Here is a 20,573-nt window from a genome sequence, read left to right on the forward strand (position 1 = left end):
GTGTGTGTAAGAGAGAGAGCGAGAGAGAGAGTGAATGTATGTGTGTGAGAGAAGGAGTGTGTGTGAGTGAGAGAGAGAGAGAGACTTAGTATGTGTGAGAGAGGGAGTGTGTGTGAGAGAGGGAGTGTGTGTGTGTGTGTGTGAGAGGGAGTGTGTGTGTGAGAGGGAGTGTGTGTGTGAGAGGGAGTGTGTGTGTGAGAGGGAGTGTGTGTGTGAGAGGGAGTGTGTGTGTGAGAGGGATTGAGTGTGTGTGTGTGAGAGGGAGTGTGTGTGTGTGAGAGGGAGTGTGTTGAGAGGGATTGAGTGTGTGAGTGAGAGTGAGTGAGTGTGTATGAGAGAGAGAGGGAGTGAGTGTGTGTGTGTGAGAGAGGGAATGTTTGTGTGTGTGTGAGAAACTGAGTGTGTGTGTGTGAGTGAGAGAGAGAGTGAATGTATGTGTGTGAGAGAAGGAGTGAGTGTGAGTGAGAGAGAGAGACTTAGTATGTGTGAGAGAGGGAGTGTGTGTGTGTGAGGGAGTGTGTATGTGTGAGAGGGAGAGTGAGTGTGTGTGAGAGAGGGAATGTGAGTGTGAGAGAGAGAGGGAGTGGGAGTGTGTATGTCAGAGTGAGTGAGTGTGAGAAAGTGAGTGTGTGTGTGTGTGAGAGGGAGTGAGAGAGAGTGAGTGTGTGTGAGAGAGGGAATGTGAGTGTGAGAGAGAGAGGGAATGGGAGTGTGTATGTCAGAGTGAGTGAGTGTGAGAAAGTGAGTGTGTGTGTGTGACAGTGTGGCAGTGTGAGTGTGTGTGAGGAACAGGATATATGAGGGAATGGATGTGTGTTTGTGTGTGGGGGGGGAGGGTGTGTGTGAAGGAGCAAGCATGTGATGGAGAGACTGTGTGAGGGAGGATTCTGAGTGTGTGAGGAAGGGAGTATGTGAGGGTGAATGTGATGGAGGGGATGTGTGAGAGGGAGGGAGTGTGGAAAAGAGGCTTGTGTGTGTGTCTGTGTGTATATGTGTGTCTGTGTCTGTGTGTGTCTTTGTGTCTTTGTGTCTGTGTGTGTCTTTGTGTCTGTGTGTGTCTTTGTGCCTGTGTGTGTCTTTGTGTCTGTGTCGGTGTGTGTGTCTGTGTGTCTTTGTGTCTGTGTATGTGTGTCTGTCTCTCTGTGTCTGTGTCTGTGTGTGTGTGTCTTTGTGTCTGTGTGTGTGTGTCTGTGTGTGTGTCTTTGTGTCTGTGTGTGTGTCTGTCTCTCTGTGTCTGTCTCTCTGTGTCTGTCTCTCTGTGTCTGTGTCTGTGTGTGTCTGTGTCTGTGTGTGTGTGTGTCTTTGTGTGTGTGTGTGTGTGTGTGTGTCTGTGTGTGTGTCTTTGTGCCTGTGTAGGTGTGCGTGTGTCTTTGTGTATGTGTGTGTGCTGTGTGTGTCTGTCTCTCTGTGTCTGTGTGTGTGTGTCTGTGTCTGTATGTGTGTGTCTTTGTGTCTGTGTGTGTGTGTCTGTGTGTCTGTGTAGGTGTCTTTGTGTGTGTGTGTGTCTGTGTGTGTGTGTCTGTGTGTCTGTGTGTCTGTGTCTGTGTGTCTGTATTGTTCCAGAGCAGAGGTCTACCCCCCTCTGATGACTAAAGCAAACCTCTCTGAGAGGAGCTCCTCAGCTCGTAATCTGATAAAGAAGGCCGATAATCTAGCTCTCACGAACCCTCCAATCTGTTATGAAAGGGCGGTTAAATGAAATGGAATCCCTGAAACTCACTTTATCAGGAACAATTTATTTATTTAACCGTAACAGTCAACAAACTATGAACAAATGGGACAATTCCTCCTTAACTATTATCTTGCCCCTAACTGAACGAACTTCTATTGTTATGCTGTTTCAATAACACAGGGTCTCACTCAGATAACTCCCAGTAATAAGTCAACAAGAAATTAAAACTTTAGTCTCTCAAAGTTCACACAGAATGGATCCTCCGGCAAGTCCTGTGTCTTCTCCTGTTGTCTTAGTCTGTCCGGACTGCCTTCTCCGACATTTTCCCCGTAATTTCTATCGTCTGGAAGATTATCGAAAGTGCCGTGGTGCGTCTTATAGATAGATGGTGCTTTTTGAGAGAGTGGGGAGATTTCTCGTGAGAGCCCGGAATTTATCTCTCTGACGACAGGTCTGCTCTCTCTCCAGTTGGCTCTACCCAAAATTTTCCAAACCTGCTTTTTATGTACACGCGATGACACATCAAATTCCTGTAATTCCTGTCAATGTCAACAGATTTAAATTCAATTGATCTTTAGCATCCAGCACCTGGGTAAAATTAATCGGCTAAGTTTCAAACCACTGGCCAAAACAGACCAAAGGTAGCCACTCACCAAGCCAGGCGTGACTTGAATCCATTTTAGAACTGCCTGTAACATCCACAGCTTATTTTACATCTCCGAGCTTTGAAAAGCACTTTATCTCTCGAAGGGACCACGCATTTTTCTCCAATATCATCATTACCGACAAATTCTAACGCGATACCCTCTGATTCGTGAATACTTGACACAACTTTGTGACAGGATGCATGAGAACGTGCAGACAGGAATGAGATATTAGGTGCACGCGAGAGAATGTGTGTCCAAACATGTGCACGGTTCACAACAAGTGTACACGCATGGGAGAGTATTTGTTCATACAGGAAGGTGAACATGTAAAAAGAGAGTGGTGAGACCACACACATGGAGCACCGTGCACAGTTCTGGTCTCCGTATCCCTCAGTTAGACCACACTTGGAGCACCGTGTACAGTTCTGGTCTCCGTATCCCTCAGTTAGACCATACTCGGAGCACCGTGTACAGTTCTGGTCTCCGTATCCCTCAGTTAGACCACACTTGGACCACCGTGCACAGTTCTGGTCCCCCTATCCCTCAGTTAGACCACACTTGGAGCACCGTGCACAGTTCTGGTCTCCGTATCCCTCAGTTAGACCACACTTGAGGCACCGTGCACAGTTCTGGTCTCCGTATCCCTCAGTTAGACCACACTCGGAGCACCGTGCACAGTTCTGGTCCCTGTATCCCTCAGTTAGACCGCACTTGGAGCACCGTGCAGTTCTGGTCTCTGTATCCCTCAGTTAGACCACACTTGGAGCACCGTGCACAGTTCTGGTCTCTATATCCCTCAGTAAGACCACACTCGGAGCACCGTGCACAGTTCTGGTCCCTGTATCCCTCAGTTAGACCACACTCGGAGCACCGTACACAGTTCTGGTCTCCGTATCCCTCAGTTAGACCACACTCGGAGCACCGTGCACAGTTCTGGTCCCTGTATCCCTCAGTTAGACCACACTCGGAGCACCGTGCACAGTTCTGGTCTCCGTATCCCTCAGTTAGACCACACTTGGAGCACCGTGTACAGTTCTGGTCTCCGTATCCCTCAGTTAGACCACACTCGGAGCACCGTGCACAGTTCTGGTCCCTGTATCCCTCAGTTAGACCGCACTTGGAGCACCGTGCAGTTCTGGTCTCTGTATCCCTCAGTTAGACCACACTTGGAGCACCGTGCACAGTTCTGGTCTCTATATCCCTCAGTAAGACCACACTCGGAGCACCGTGCACAGTTCTGGTCCCTGTATCCCTCAGTTAGACCACACTCGGAGCACCGTACACAGTTCTGGTCTCCGTATCCCTCAGTTAGACCACACTCGGAGCACCGTGCACAGTTCTGGTCCCTGTATCCCTCAGTTAGACCACACTCGGAGCACCGTGTACAGTTCTGGTCTCCGTATCCCTCAGTTAGACCACACTCGGAGCACCGTGTACAGTTCTGGTCTCTGTATCCCTCAGTTAGACCACACTTGGAGCACCGTGTACTGTTCCGGTCCCTGTATCCCTCAGTTAGACCACACTTGGAGCACCGTGTACAGTTCTGGTCTCTGTATCCCTCATTTAGACCACACTTGGAGCACCGTGCACAGTTCTGGTCTCTGTATCCCTCATTTAGACCACACTTGGAGCACCGTGCACAGTTCTGGTCTCTGTATCCCTCAGTTAGACCACACTTGGAGCACCGTGTACAGTTCTGGTCTCCGTATCCCTCAGTTAGACCACACTTGGGGCACCGTGCACAGTTCTGGTCTCTGTATCCCTCAGTTAGACACAACTTGGAGCACCGTGTACAGTTCTGGTCTCCGTATCCCTCAGTTAGACCACACTCGGAGCACCGTGCACAGTTCTGGTCTCCGTATCCCTCAGTTAGACCACACTCGGAGCACCGTGCACAGTTCTGGTCTCCGTATCCCTCAGTTAGACCACACTCGGAGCACCGTGTACAGTTCTGGTCTCTGTATCCCTCAGTTAGACCACACTTGGAGCACCGTGCACAGTTCTGGTCTCCGTATCCCTCAGTTAGACCACACTTGGAGCACCGTGCACAGTTCTGGTCTCTGTATCCCTCAGTTAGACCACACTTGGAGCACCGTGTACAGTTCTGGTCTCCGTATCCCTCAGTTAGACCACAATAGGAGCACCGTGCACAGTTCTGGTCTCTGTATCCCTCAGTTAGACCACACTTGGAGCACCGTGTACAGTTCTGGTCTCTGTATCCCTCAGTTAGACCACACTTGGAGCACCGTGTACAGTTCTGGTCTCTGTATCCCTCAGTTAGACCACACTTGGAGCACCGTGCACAGTTCTGGTCTCCGTATCCCTCAGTTAGACCACACTTGGAGCACCGTGTACAGTTCTGGTCCCTGTATCCCTCAGTTAGACCACACTTGGAGCACCGTGCACAGTTCTGGTCTCTGTATCCCTCTGTTAGACCACACTTGGAGCCCCGTGCACAGTTCTGGTCTCTGTATCCCTCAGTTAGACCACACTTGGAGCACCGTGTACAGTTCTGGTCTCTGTATCCCTCAGTTAGACCACACTTGGAGCACCGTGTACAGTTCTGGTCTCTGTATCCCTCAGTTAGACCACACTTGGAGCACCGTGCACAGTTCTGGTCTCCGTATCCCTCAGTTAGACCACACTTGGAGCACCGTGTACAGTTCTGGTCCCTGTATCCCTCAGTTAGACCACACTTGGAGCACCGTGCACAGTTCTGGTCTCTGTATCCCTCTGTTAGACCACACTTGGAGCCCCGTGCACAGTTCTGGTCTCTGTATCCCTCAGTTAGACCACACTTGGAGCACCGTGTACAGTTCTGGTCCCTGTATCCCTCAGTTAGACCACACTTGGAGCACCGTGCACAGTTCTGGTCTCTGTATCCCTCAGTTAGACCACACTTGGAGCACCGTGTACAGTTCTGGTCTCCGTATCCCTCAGTTAGACCACCCTTGGAGCACCGTGTACAGTTCTGGTCTCCGTATCCCTCAGTTAGACCACACTTGGAGCACCGTGTACAGTTCTGGTCTCCGTATCCCTCAGTTAGACCACACTTGGAGCACCGTGCACAGTTCTGGTCCCCGTATCCCACAGTTTGACCACACTTGGAGCACCGTGCACAGTTCTGGTCTCTGTATCCCTCAGTTAGACCACACTTGGAGCACCGTACACAGTTCTGGTCCCCGTATCCCTCAGTTAGACCACACTTGGAGCACCGTGTACAGTTCTGGTCTCTGTATCCCTCAGTTAGACCACACTTGGAGCACCGTGTACAGTTCTGGTCTCCGTATCCCTCAGTTAGACCACACTCGGAGCACCGTGTACAGTTCTGGTCTCCGTATCCCTCAGTTAGACCACACTCGGAGCACCGTGTACAGTTCTGGTCTCCGTATCCCTCAGTTAGACCACACTTGGAGCACCGTGTACAGTTCTGGTCTCTGTATCCCTCAGTTAGACCACACTTGGAGCACCGTGTACAGTTCCGGTCCCTGTATCCCTCAGTTAGACCACACTTGGAGCACCGTGTACAGTTCTGGTCTCTGTATCCCTCATTTAGACCACACTTGGAGCACCGTGCACAGTTCTGGTCTCTGTATCCCTCAGTTAGACACAACTTGGAGCACCGTGCACAGTTCTGGTCTCCGTATCCCTCAGTTAGACCACACTCGGAGCACCGTGCACAGTTCTGGTCTCCGTATCCCTCAGTTAGACCACACTTGGAGCACCGTGTACAGTTCTGGTCTCTGTATCCCTCAGTTAGACCACACTTGGAGCACCGTGCACAGTTCTGGTCTCTGTATCCCTCAGTTAGACCACACTTGGAGCACCGTGCACAGTTCTGGTCTCTGTATCCCTCAGTTAGACCACACTTGGAGCACCGTGTACAGTTCTGGTCTCCGTATCCCTCAGTTAGACCACAATAGGAGCACCGTGCACAGTTCTGGTCTCTGTATCCCTCAGTTAGACCACACTTGGAGCACCGTGTACAGTTCTGGTCTCTGTATCCCTCAGTTAGACCACACTTGGAGCACCGTGCACAGTTCTGGTCTCCGTATCCCTCAGTTAGACCACACTTGGAGCACCGTGCACAGTTCTGGTCTCCGCATCCCTCAGTTAGACCACACTTGGAGCACCGTGCACAGTTCTGGTCTCTGTATCCCTCAGTTAGACCACACTTGGAGCACCGTGTACAGTTCTGGTCTCTGTATCCCTCAGTTAGACCACACTTGGAGCACCGTGCACAGTTCTGGTCTCCGTATCCCTCAGTTAGACCACACTTGGAGCACCGTGTACAGTTCTGGTCTCCGTATCCCTCAGTTAGACCACACTTGGAGCACCGTGCACAGTTCTGGTCCCCGTATCCCACAGTTTGACCACACTTGGAGCACCGTGCACAGTTCTGGTCTCTGTATCCCTCAGTTAGACCACACTTGGAGCACCGTACACAGTTCTGGTCCCCGTATCCCTCAGTTAGACCACACTTGGAGCACCGTGCACAGTTCTGGTCTCTGTATCCCTCAGTTAGACCACACTTGGAGCACCGTGTACAGTTCTGGTCTCTGTATCCCTCAGTTAGACCACACTTGGAGCACCGTGTACAGTTCTGGTCTCCGTATCCCTCAGTTAGACCACACTTGGAGCACCGTGCACAGTTCTGGTCTCCGTATCCCTCAGTTAGACCACACTTGGAGCACCGTGCACAGTTCTGGTCTCCGTATCCCTCAGTTAGACCACACTTGGAGCACCGTGTACAGTTCTGGTCTCCGTATCCCTCAGTTAGAACACACTTGGAGCACCGTGTACAGTTCTGGTCTCCGTATCCCTCAGTTAGACCACCCTTGGAGCACCGTGCACAGTTCTGGTCTCCGTATCCCTCAGTTAGACCACACTTGGAGCACCGTGTACAGTTCTGGTCTCCGTATCCCTCAGTTAGACCACACTTGGAGCACCGTGCACAGTTCTGGTCCCCGTATCCCACAGTTAGACCACACTTGGAGCACCGTGCACAGTTCTGGTCTCTGTATCCCTCAGTTAGACCACACTTGGAGAACCGTACACTGTTCTGGTCCCCGTATCCCTCAGTTAGACCACACTTGGAGCACCGTGCACAGTTCTGGTCTCCGTATCCCTCAGTTAGACCACACTTGGAGCACCGTGCACAGTTCTGGTCTCTGTATCCCTCAGTTAGACCACACTTGGAGCACCGTGTACAGTTCTGGTCTTCGTATCCCTCAGTTAGACCACACTTGGAGCACCGTGCACAGTTCTGGTCTCTGTATCCCTCAGTTAGACCACACTTGGAGCACCGTGCACTGTTCTGGTCTCCGTATCCCTCAGTTAGACCACACTTGGAGCACCGTGCACAGTTCTGGTCTCCGTATCCCTCAGTTCGACCACACTTGGAGCACCGTGCACAGTTCTGGTCTCCGTATCCCTCAGTTCGACCACACTTGGAGCACCGTGCACAGTTCTGGTCTCCGTATCCCTCAGTTAGACCACACTTGGAGCACCGTGCACAGTTCTGGTCTCCGTATCCCTCAGTTCGACCACACTTGGAGCACCGTGCACAGTTCTGGTCTCCGTATCCCTCAGTTAGACCACACTTGGAGCACCGTGCACAGTTCTGGTCTCTGTATCCCTCAGTTAGACCATACTTGGAGCACCGTGTACAGTTCTGGTCTCTGCATCCCTCAATTAGACCACACTTGGTGGACCATGAGCTGTTCAGGTTTGCGTAGCCCTCAGTTAGACACCATTTGGGTGTGGATCACAGGAAATGTTGATAAGCTGTCTGCACTAGGTATCTCTTAATGGTGTGGATGATAGATGGGATCTCCGTGTGAGTGCAGTCAGTTGAGAACCTGTGAGTAGACACTCAGTTCTGTGTCTGTCTGTAAGGTGTATCTCTGTCTCTCTCTCTCTCTCTCTCTCTCAGGCACGGCCTTCGATAAGACTTCCCCAACCTGGGCTGCTCTCTCCAGGATTGCTGCTCTCTGTAACAGGGCTGTGTTCCGACCCGGACAGGAAAATATCTCCATCTCTAAGGTAGGACCCACTGTGCATCCAGCAGCACAGAGAGCTCCGTCTCCCTTTCTCTCTCTCTGTCTCTCTCTTTCCCCCTCTATCTCTCTCTCTGTCCCTGTTTGTCTCACTCCCTCTCTCCCCGTTTTTCTCTCTCTCTCTCTCTCTCCCCACCCCGAGTGGGGGAACAGCGAGATGAGAGCCTACCTCTGTCACGTGGGGATGGGCTCCATTTTACATCCATCGGTGTGTGATCGTGACCTCAGTGCGACCTCAGCGTAACACATTGACTGGCACTGCCCCATTCACCCCAACACCCCCCCGCCCCCCACCCCCCCGCGGGCACACACCAACCCGTGACCGTGCCCGAGACAGGCTTTCAGAGCGGTGATACCAGGTCACTCCCCCCCCCGCCCCCAGCCCGCACCTTGGGAACTGGGCACCCACAACACAGGGCACACTCCACCCAACTTCCCCCTCCTCTTGGCATCTGGCACTGCCAGGCTCACTGCCCCCCCACCCCACCCCACCCCACCCCACCCCACCCAGTGGCACATCTTCACTTACATTCCAGTCCATCTCAACGTCAAGGGGGTTGTGGGGTCAGGGGTCACTGGTGTCAGAGGGTGAAGGGGGCCGTCAGTCCTGAGAGCGAGAGGGGGAGTGCGAAGGAGAGAGACAGAGAGAGCGAGTGAGTGAGTGTACAGAGAGTGCACACAGTCCGAGAGATGTCCAGCACGGAAACAGACCCTTCGGCCCAACCCGTCCATGCTGACCCAGATATCCCAACCCAATCTAGTCCCACCTGCCAGCACCCGGCCCATATCCCCCCAAACCCTTCCTATTCATATCCCCATCCAGATGCCTCTTAAATGCTGTAATTGTACCAGCCCCCACCACATCCTCTGGCAGCTCATTCCATACACGTACCACCCTCTGGGTGAAACAGTTGCCCCTTAGGTTCCTTTTATATCTTTGCCCTCTCACCCTAAACCTATGCCCCTCTAGTTCTGGACTCCCCCACCCCAGGGAAAAGACTTTGTCTATTTACCCTATCCATGTCCCTCATGATTTTAACTCTGCATCTCCCTTTCTCCATCTCACACCCTGCCTTTCTCTCTTCATGTCTCTTTCTCTCTCTCTCTCTCTCTCTCTCTGTGCCCCTTTCTGTCTCTCTCTCTCTCTCTCTCTCTCTGTCTCTCTCGCTTCCTCCCTCTGTCTCTGGAACACACCCGGTTATTCCTTACTGTGGTAGTGAACAGAAGATGAATCCCTGCCCTTCCTGGAGACCCAACAAGAGTTAAGGGGTTTTACACTGACTGACCAATTACCCATCATGCCGACCGGGCTGACAGACAGCACTGACCAGGCTTCTGTATCGAACAAGGCTAACTGCTCCTGACAGACAGACAAACTCACGTCACAGGGGAAACAATCCCAAACTCGCAGAGCACCAAACTGCACACAGTACTCCAAAAGTGGTCTGACCAGAGTCTTACACAACCTCAGAGGTACAGCCCTGCTTTGAGATCCTCTTGACACGTTCCCTGATGGAGAACCGATGCCCGCAATGTCGACTCCCCTGCTCCTTGGATGCTGCCTGTGATTTTTTTCCCAGCAACACCCTCTCCACTCTGAACTCGCGCATCGACACTGCTCACTCTCTCCTGCTTGGGACAGATGACAACCTCGCATTTCCCTCGCTGGGTACCGACTCAAACTGCACGTTTAGATTAGATTCGATTCCCTACAGTGTGGAGACAGGCCCTTCAGGACAAACCAGTCCACACTGAGCCTCCGCAGAGTAACCCACCCAGACCCATCTCCCTCTGACGAATGCACCGAACACGATGGGTAATTTATCATGGTCAATCCACCCTAACCTACACATCCCTGAACACTATGGGGTAATTTAGCATGGCCAATCCACCCTAACCTACACATCCCTGAACACTATGGGTAATATAGCATGGCCAATCCACCCTAACCTACACATCCCTGAGCACTATGGGGTAATTTAGCATGGCCAATCCACCCTAACCTACACATCCCTGAGCACTATGGGGTAATTTAGCATGACCAATCCACCCTAACCTGCACATCCCTGAACACTATGGGTAATTTAGCATGGCCAATCCACCCTAACCTACACATCCCTGAACACTATGGGGTAATTTCACATGGCCAATCCACCCTAACCTACACATCCCTGAGCACTATGGGGTAATTTAGCATGGCCAATCCACCCTAACCTGCACATCCCTGAACATTATGGGGTAATTTAGCATGGCCAATCCACCCTAACCTACACATCCCTGAACACTATGGGGTAATTTAGCATGGCCAATCCACCCTAACCTACACATCCATGAGCACTATGGGGTAATTTAGCATGGCCAATCCACCCTAACCTACACATCCCTGGGCACTATGGGTAATTTAGCATGGCCAATCCACCTTAACCTACACATCCCTGAACACTATGGGGTAATTTAGCATGGCCAATCCACCTTAACCTGCACATCCCTGAACACTATGGGGTAATTTAGCATGGCCAATTCACCCTAACCTACACATCCCTGGGCACTATGGGTAATTTAGAACGGCCAATCCACCCTAACCTGCACATCCCTGAGCACTATGGGTAATTTAGCATGGCCAATTCACCCTAACCTGTACATCCCTGAACACTATGGGTAATTTAGCATGGTCAATCCACCCTAACCTACACATCCCTGGGCACTATGGGTAATTTAGCATGGCCAATCCACCCTAACCTGCACATCCCCGAGCACTATGGGTAACTTAGCATGGCCAATCCACCCTAACCGACACATCCCTGAGCACTATGGGGTAATTTAGCATGGCCAATCCACCCTAACCTACACATCCCTGAGCACTATGGGGTAATTTAGCATGGCCAATCCACCCTAACCTATACATCCCTGAACACTATGGGTAATTTAGCATGACCAATCCACCCTAACCTACACATCCCTGAACACTATGGGTAATTTAGCATGGCCAATCCACCCTAACCTACACATCCCTGAGCACTATGGGTAATTTAGCATGGCTAATCCACCCTAATCTGCACATCCCTGAGCACTATGGGTAATTTAGCATGGCCAATCCACCCTAACGTACACATCCCTGAACACTATGGGGTAATTTAACATGGCCAATCCACCCTAACCTACACATCCCTGGGCACTATGGGTAATTTAGCATGGCTAATCCACCCTAACCTACACATCCCTGAACACTATGGGTAATTTAGCATGGCCAATTCACCCTAACCTGTACATCCCTGAACACTATGGGTAATTTAGCATGGTCAATCCACCCTAACCTACACAACCCTGGGCACTATGGGGTAATTTAGCATGGCCAATCCACCCTAACCTGCACATCCCTGAGCACTACGGGTAATTTCGCATGGCCAATCCACCCTAACCTGCACATCCCTGAACACTATGGGTAATTTAGCATGGCCAATCCATAACTAACGTACACATCCCTGAACACTATGGGGTAATTTAGCATGGTCAATCCACCCTAACCTACACATCCCTGAGCACTATGGGGTAATTTAGCAGGACCAATCCACCCTAACCTACACATCCCTGAACACTATGGGTAATTTATCATGGCCAATCCACCCTAACCTACACATCCCTGAACACTATGGGTAATTTAGCATGGTCAATCCACCCTAACCTACACATCCCTGAACACTATGGGTAATTTAGCATGGTCAATCCACCCTAACCTACACATCCCTGAGCACTATGGGGTAATTTAACATGGCCAATCCACCCTAACCTGCACATCCCTGAACACTATGGGTAATTTAGCATGGCCAATCCAAACTAACGTACACATCCCTGAACACTATGGGTAATTTAGCATGGCCAATCCACCCTAACCTACACATCCCTGAACACTATGGGTAATTTATCATGGCCAATCCACCCTAACCTACACATCCCTGAACACTATGGGTAATTTAGCATGGTCAATCCACCCTAACCTACACATCCCTGAGCACTATGGGGTAATTTAGCATAGCCAATCTACCCTAACCTGCACATCCCTGGGCACTATGGGGTAATTTAGCATGACCAATCCACCCTAACCTGCACATCCCTGGGCACTATGGGTAATTTAGCACGGTCAATCCACCCTAACCTACACATCCCTGGGCACTATGGGTAATTTAGCACGGCCAATCCACCCTAAACTGCACATCCCTGAGCACTATGGGTAATTTAGCATGGCCAATCCACCCTAACCTGCACATCCCTGAACACTATGGGGTAATTTAGCATGGCCAATCCACCCTAACCTGCACATCCCTGAACACTATGGGTAATTTAGCATGGCCAATCCACCCTAACCTGCACATCCCTGGGCACGATGGGTAATTTAGCATGGCCAATCCACCCTAACCTACACATCCCTGAGCACTATGGGTAATTTAGCATGGTCAATTCACCCTAACCTACACATCCCTGAACACTATGGGTAATTTAGCATGACCAATCCACCCTAACCTACTCATCCCTGGGCACTATGGGTAATTTAGCATGGCTAATCCACCCTAACCTACACATCCCTGAACACTATGGGTAATTTAGCATGGCCAATTCACCCTAACCTGTACATCCCTGAACACTATGGGTAATTTAGCATGGTCAATCCACCCTAACCTACACATCACTGGGCACTATTTGTAATTTAGCATGGCCAATCCACCCTAACCTACACATCCCTGAACACTATGGGTAATTTAGCATGACCAATCCACCCTAACCTACACATCCCTGAACACTATGGGTAATTTAGCATGACCAATCCACCCTAACCTACACATCCCTGAACACTATGGGTAATTTAGCATGACCAATCCACCCTAACCTACTCATCCCTGGGCACTATGGGTAATTTAGCATGGCTAATCCACCCTAACCTACACATCCCTGAACACTATGGGTAATTTAGCATGGCCAATTCACCCTAACCTGTACATCCCTGAACACTATGGGTAATTTAGCATGGTCAATCCACCCTAACCTACACATCACTGGGCACTATTTGTAATTTAGCATGGCCAATCCACCCTAACCTACACATCCCTGAACATTATGGGGTAATTTAGCATGGCCAATCCACCCTAACCTGCACATCCCTGAGCCCTATGGGGTAATTTAGCATGACCAATCCACCCTAACCTACACATCCCTGAACACTATGGGTAATTTAGCATGGCCAATCCAAACTAACGTACACATCCCTGAACACTATGGAGTAATTTAGCATGGCCAATCCACCCTAACCTACACATCCCTGAACACTATGGATAATTTAGCATGGCCAATTCACCCTAACCTGTACATCCCTGAACACTATGGGTAATTTAGCATGGCCAATCCACCCTAACCTACACATCCCTGAGCCCTATGGGGTAATTTAGCATGACCAATCCACCCTAACCTACACATCCCTGAGCACTATGGGGTAATTTAGCATGGCCAATCCACCCTAACCTACACATCCCTGAACACTATGGGTAATTTAGCATGGTCAATCCACCCTAACCTACACATCCCTGGGCACTATGGGGTAATTTAGCATGGCCAATCCACCCTAACCTACACATCCCTGAACACTATGGGTAATTTAGCATGGCCAATCCACCCTAACCTACACATCCCTGAACACTATGGGGTAATTTAGCATGGCCAATCCAAACTAACGTACACATCCCTGAACACTATGGGGTAATTTAGCATGGCCAATCCACCCTAACCTACACATCCCTGAACACTATGGGGTAATTTAGCATGGCCAAACCACCCTAACCTACACATCCCTGAACACTATGGGGTAATTTAGCATGGCCAATCCAAACTAACGTACACATCCGAAAGGACCTCGCTGCTCGACTGGGTTTCTGAGGCAGGTCGGGGCTTGAGGGGGAACCAACAGGAGGGAGAAACACCCCTGCCCTCATCCTCGCCAATCTCTCTTGTTCCACGTAAATGCGTCCATGATCTCTGCTTGGCAATGTCACTTCCAGTATACCCACCAATCAACCCAGTCTCTCCCTTAAAACTGCCACCTGCAGGACAGCGTTTGCCTCCAGTTTCAGGACAGTGCCGGCTTGACCCGCTGTCTATAATGGCTGCACCCTTTTCCCCATGGCCTGCGTTTCGAATCTATTGCAGACGAATCCTCAAGCATTGTCACGACTCATTGGAGATTAAATCTCCTGCGCCCAAAGGCAACAGAAAAGTTAAAGGTTTTCTTTAAAAAAGAAGTGCCCTGAATTTCCAAACTTAGCCACCACTGGAAGCCTGCACCAGGCCCCTGTCATTAACAGGAAAGATCACTCAAATCAATGGACTCTCAAACAATGGAGAATTATACTAACTATCAGTTAAACCTTAATCCACCAAGAACTTCCCCCTTCACACAGACAGGATAAAGAAATGCAGGGGTTACAGATGGAAGGAGAAAGCAGAAGGAAACATAAACTGGTCTCCTTTTGGATTAAAGTGTTCTCTTTTACTGCAGAGAACAGAGAGACCACCGGAGCTTCTCGCTATCCCATTCGCAGACCCAAACTGTTCAGCAACCTGGCAGCCAATCAGGTGGATGTTGGCAGGTGCACTTGCTGTTGTCAGGACCAATCAGCTGCCTGTTGCCGGGTGAATCTCCATTTGTAGACCCTCCCCCTCCCTCAGGATGTCAGCACCTTCTCCTGATACTGGTCCAACCAGCAGCTGTGTAAGCAGTGTTTACAGTGAGTGCTGGCTTACCTCACACAGTCCTGGAGGTCGATACCATGAGAAAAGGCCCTTCGGCCCACCTTGCCCATTCTCACTTTCAAAAAATGCAGCCATTCCTGCTTCTAAAGAGTTGCTTTCTTATTTCATTCCACATATCATACACCCTCTCTCTATCTTGCTTTCCTTCTCTTTCCCCCCTCTATCTCTCTTTCCATCTCTTTCCCTCTCTTTCCTTCTCTACTCTCTCTATCTCTTTTTCCTTCTCTTTCCCCATCTCTATCTCTCTTTCCATCTCTCTTTCCTTCTCGTTCCCCTCTATCTCTCTTTCCATCTCTTTACCATCTCTATCTCTTTCCTTCTCTTTCCCTCTCTTTACTTCTCTTTCCCCTCTCTATCTCTCGTTCTCTTTCCCCATCTCTATCTCTCTTTCCTTCTCGTTCCCCTCTATCTCTCTTTCCTTCTCGTTCCCCTCTCTATCTCTCTTTCCTTCTCTTTCCCTCTCTCTATCTCTATCTCTCTTTCCTTCTCTTTCCCTCTCTTTACTTCTCTTTCCCCCTCTATCTCTCTTTCCTTCTCTTTACCCACTCTCTATCTCTCTTTCCATCTCTTTACCCACTCTCTATCTCTCTTTCCTTCTCTTTACCCACTCTCTATCTCTCTTTCCATCTCTTTACCCACTCTCTATCTCTCTTTCCTTCTCTTTACCCACTCTCTATCTCTCTTTCCTTCTCTTTACCCCCTCTCTATCTCTCTTTCCTTCTCTTTACCCACTCTCTATCTCTCTTTCCTTCTCTTTACCCCCTCTCTATCTCTCTTTCCTTCTCGTTCCCTCTCTCTATCTCTATCTCTCTTTCCCCTCTCGATATCTATTTCCCTCTCTTTCCTTCTCTTTACCCACTCTCTATCTCTCTTTCCTTCTCTTTACCCACTCTCTATCTCTCTTTCCTTCTCTTTACCCCCTCTCTATCTCTCTTTCCTTCTCGTTCCCTCTCTCTATCTCTATCTCTCTTTCCCCTCTCGATATCTATTTCCCTCTCTTTCCTTCTCTTTACCCACTCTCTATCTCTCTTTCCATCTCTTTACCCACTCTCTATCTCTCTTTCCTTCTCGTTCCCCTCTCTATCTCTCTTTCCTTCTCTTTACCCACTCTCTATCTCTCTTTCCATCTCTTTACCCACTCTCTATCTCTCTTTCCTTCTCTTTACCCACTCTCTATCTCTCTTTCCATCTCTTTACCCACTCTCTATCTCTCTTTCCTTCTCTTTACCCACTCTCTATCTCTCTTTCCTTCTCTTTACCCCCTCTCTATCTCTCTTTCCTTCTCTTTACCCACTCTCTATCTCTCTTTCCTTCTCTTTACCCCCTCTCTATCTCTCTTTCCTTCTCGTTCCCTCTCTCTATCTCTATCTCTTTCCCCTCTCGATATCTATTTCCCTCTCTTTCCTTCTCTTTACCCACTCTCTATCTCTCTTTCCTTCTCTTTACCCACTCTCTATCTCTCTTTCCTTCTCTTTACCCCCTCTCTATCTCTCTTTCCTTCTCTTTACCCACTCTCTATCTCTCTTTCCTTCTCTTTACCCCCTCTCTATCTCTCTTTCCTTCTCGTTCCCTCTCTCTATCTCTATCTCTCTTTCCCCTCTCGATATCTATTTCCCTCTCTTTCCTTCTCTTTACCCACTCTCTATCTCTCTTTCCATCTCTTTACCCACTCTCTATCTCTCTTTCCTTCTCGTTCCCCTCTCTATCTCTCTTTCCTTCTCGTTCCCCTCTCTATCTCTCTTTCCTTCTCTTTCCCCTCTCTATCTCTTTTTCCTTCTCTTCTCTGCCTCTCTTTTTCTCTCTCTTTATCTGACTGTCTGTTTCTGTCCCTCTTCTCCTCTCTATATGTCCTCTTTGTGTGTGTGTCTCTCTCTCTCTCTCTCTCTCTTTCTCTCTCTCTCCCCCCTCTGTATTTCTCACCCGCTCTGTCTCTCTCTGTTACACACTCTCTCTCTCTCTTATCTCTCATCCCCTTCACCTATCTCGCTCTATTTCTCTCTGTTAACCCTCTCCATCCCTCTCCATCTCTCCCCCTGTGTTCCCCCATCCCTCTCTATCTCTCCCCCGCTGTGTTACCCCATCCCTCTCTCCATCCCTTTCTCTCTCCCTCGCTCCTGCTGTGTTCCCTCATCCCTCTCTCCATCCCTCTCTCTCTCCCTCTCTCCCGTGATCCCCCATCCCCCTTTCCATCCCTCTCTATCTTGCCCCGTGTTCCCCCATCCCTCTCTCCATCCCTCTCTATCTCTCCCCCGCTGTGTTCCCCCATCCCTCTCTCTCTCTCCCTCTCTCCCCTGTGTTCCCCCATCCCTCTCTCCATCCCTCTCTCTCTCCCTCTCTCCCCTGTGTTCCCCCATCCCTGTCTCCATCCCTCTCTATCTCTCTCTGTTAACCCTCCCCATCCCTGTCTCCATCCCTCTCTATCTCTCCCCCTGTGTTCCCCCATCCCTCGCTCCATCCCTCTCTCTCCCTCTCTCCCCTGTGTTCCCCCATCCCTCTCTCCATCCCTCTCTCTCTCCCTCTCTCCCCTGTGTTCCCCCATCCCTCTCTCCATCCCTCTCTCTCTCTCTCTCTCTCTCTCTCTCTCTCCCCTGTGTTCGCCCATCCCTCTCTCCATCCCTCTCTCTCCCCTGTGTTCCCCCATCCCTCTCTCTCTCTCTCCCCTGTTGTATTCCCCCATCCCTCTCTCTCTTCGCCCCCCCCCCCCCGTCCCAGCAGCCTGTGTAATTGGATCTAACTTGCCCTGGGTTTATCCCCCCTGTACCTGCCCCTGGCCCTGTTACAGAGAGAGACAGCCGGTGATGCCTCAGAGTCAGCCCTGCTGAAGTGTATTGAGTTGTCGTGTGGCTCTGTGAGAGAGATGAGGGAGAGGAATCCCAAAGTGACCGAAATCCCCTTCAACTCCACCAACAAGTACCAGGTGGGGTAGTGTCTCGGTGGGGTAGTGTCTCGGTGGGGTAGTGTCTCGGTGGGGTAGTGTCTCGGTGGGGTAGTGTCTCGGTGGGGTAGTGTCTCGGTGGGGTAGTGTCTCGGTGGGCTAGTGTCTCGGTGGGGCAGTGTCTCGGTGGGGCAGTGTCTCGGTGGGGCAGTGTCTCGGTGCGGTCGTGTCTCGGTGCGGTCGTGTCTCGGTGCGGTCGTGTCTCGGTGGGGCAGTGTCACGGTGGGGTAGTGTCTCGGTGGGGTAGTGTCTCGGTGGGGTAGTGTCTCGGTGGGGCAGTGTCTCGGTGGGGCAGTGTCTCGGTGGGGCAGTGTCTCGGTGCGGTCGTGTCTCGGTGCGGTCGTGTCTCGGTGCGGTCGTGTCTCGGTGGGGCAGTGTCACGGTGGGGTAGTGTCTCGGTGGGGTAGTGTCTCGGTGTGGTAGTGTCTCGGTGTGGTAGTGTCTCGGTGGGGCAGTGTCTCGGTGCGGTCGTGTCTCGGTGCGGTCGTGTCTCGGTGCGGTCGTGTCTCGGTGGGGCAGTGTCACGGTGGGGCAGTGTCTCGGTGGGGCAGTGTCTCGGTGGGGTAGTGTCTCGGTGGGGTAGTGTCTCGGTGGGGTAGTGTCTCGGTGGGCTAGTGTCTCGGTGGGCTAGTGTCTCGGTGGGCTAGTGTCACGGTGGGGTAGTGTCTCGGTGGGGCAGTGTCACGGTGGGGTAGTGTCACGGTGGGGTAGTGTCTCGGTGGGGTAGTGTCACGGTGGGGTAGTGTCTCGGTGGGGTAGTGTCTCGGTGGGTTGTTGTCTCGGTGGGTTGTTGTCTCGGTGGGTTGTTGTCTCGGTGGGTTGTTGTCTCGGTGGGTTGTTGTCTCGGTGGGGTAGTGTCACGGTGGGGTAGTGTCTCGGTGGGGTAGTGTCGCGGTGGGGTAGTGTCGCGGTGGGGTAGTGTCGCGGTGGGGTAGTGTCTCGGTGGGGCAGTGTCTCGGTGGGGCAGTGTCTCGGTGGGGCAGTGTCTCGGTGGGGCAGTGTCTCGGTGGGGCAGTGTCTCGGTGGGGCAGTGTCTCGGTGCGGTAGTGTCCCGGCGGGGTAGTGTCCCGGTGGGGTAGTGTCTCGGTGGGTTGTTGTCTCGGTGGGGTAGTGTCTCGGTGCGGTAGTGTCACGGTGGGCTAGTGTCACGGTGGGGTAGTGTCTCGGTGGGTTGTTGTCTCGGTGGGCTAGTGTCACGGTGGGGTAGTGTCTCGGTGGGGTAGTGTCTCGGTGGGGTAGTGTCTCGGTGCGGTAGTGTCGCGGTGGGGTAGTGTCTCGGTGGGGTAGTGTCGCGGTGGGGTAGTGTCGCGGTGGGGCAGTGTCGCGGTGGGGCAGTGTCGCGGTGGGGCAGTGTCGCGGTGGGGCAGTGTCGCGGTGGGGCAGTGTCTCGGTGGGGTAGTGTCACTGTGGGGTAGTGTCTCGGTGCGGTAGTGTCTCGGTGCGGTAGTGTCACGGTGGGGTATTGTCTCGGTGGGGTAGTGTCTCGGTGGGTTATTGTCTCGGTGCGGTAGTGTCTCGGTGGGTTATTGTCTCGGTGGGGTAGTGTCTCGGTGCGGTAGTGTCTCGGTGCGGTAGTGTCTCGGTGGGGTATTGTCTCGGTGGGGTAGTGTCTCGGTGGGTTATTGTCTCGGTGCGGTAGTGTCTCGGTGGGTTATTGTCACGGTGGGGTAGTGTCTCGGTGCGGTAGTGTCTCGGTGCGGTAGTGTCTCGGTGGGCTAGTGTCTCGGTGGGCTAGTGTCTCGGTGCGGTAGTGTCTCGGTGCGGTAGTGTCACGGTGGGGTATTGTCACGGTGGGGTAGTGTCGCGGTGGGGTAGTGTCGCGGTGGGGTAGTGTCTCGGTGGGGCAGTGTCTCGGTGGGGCAGTGTCTCGGTGGGGCAGTGTCTCGGTGGGGCAGTGTCTCGGTGGGGCAGTGTCTCGGTGGGGCAGTGTCTCGGTGGGGCAGTGTCACGGTGGGGCAGTGTCACGGTGGGGCAGTGTGTCGGCGGGGCAGTGTGTCGGCGGGGCAGTGTGTCGGCGGGGCAGTGTGTCGGCGGGGCAGTGTGTCGGCGCGGCAGTGTCTCGGTTGCGTAGTGTCTCGGTGCGGTACTGTCTCGGTGGGGTAGTGTCTCGGTGGGGTACTGTTTCGGTGGGGTACTGTCTCGGTGCAGTACTGTCTCGGTGGGGTAGTGTCTCGGTGCGGTACTGTCTCGGTGGGGTAGTGTCTCGGTGGGGTAGTGTCTCGGTGGGGTAGTGTCTCGGTGGGGTAGTGTCTCGGTGGGGTAGTGTCTCGGTGCGGTAGTGTCTCGGTGCGGTAGTGTCTCGGTGCGGTAGTGTCTCGGTGCGGTAGTGTCTCGGTGCGGTACTGTCTCGGTGCGGTACTGTCGCGGCGGGGTAGTGTCTCGGCGGGTTAGTGTCTCGGCGGGTTAGTGTCTCGGTGCGGTAGTGTCACGGAGCGGTAGTGTCTCGGTGCGGTAGTGTCTCGGTG

The 20,573-nt window shown here is 51.9% G+C and overlaps 2 protein-coding genes across 2 annotated transcripts in view; both read left to right on the plus strand.

The window, feature by feature from the left end:
* The window catches only part of LOC140468579 (calsequestrin-1-like), a 348,864-nt gene that overhangs the window by 87,402 nt on the left and 240,889 nt on the right, over positions 1–20,573 (plus strand). The window lies entirely within an intron of this gene.
* The window catches only part of LOC140468574 (sodium/potassium-transporting ATPase subunit alpha-2), a 48,624-nt gene that overhangs the window by 11,106 nt on the left and 16,945 nt on the right, over positions 1–20,573 (plus strand). The window contains exons 6-7 of the mRNA XM_072564666.1: positions 8,255–8,364; positions 17,956–18,090. Coding sequence (XP_072420767.1) covers positions 8,255–8,364; positions 17,956–18,090 — 245 coding nt within the window. The remainder of the gene's footprint in view (positions 1–8,254; positions 8,365–17,955; positions 18,091–20,573) is intronic.

Source organism: Chiloscyllium punctatum, chromosome 47, assembly GCF_047496795.1.
Source record: "Chiloscyllium punctatum isolate Juve2018m chromosome 47, sChiPun1.3, whole genome shotgun sequence".
In the NCBI taxonomy this organism is placed as follows: Eukaryota; Metazoa; Chordata; class Chondrichthyes; order Orectolobiformes; family Hemiscylliidae; genus Chiloscyllium; species Chiloscyllium punctatum.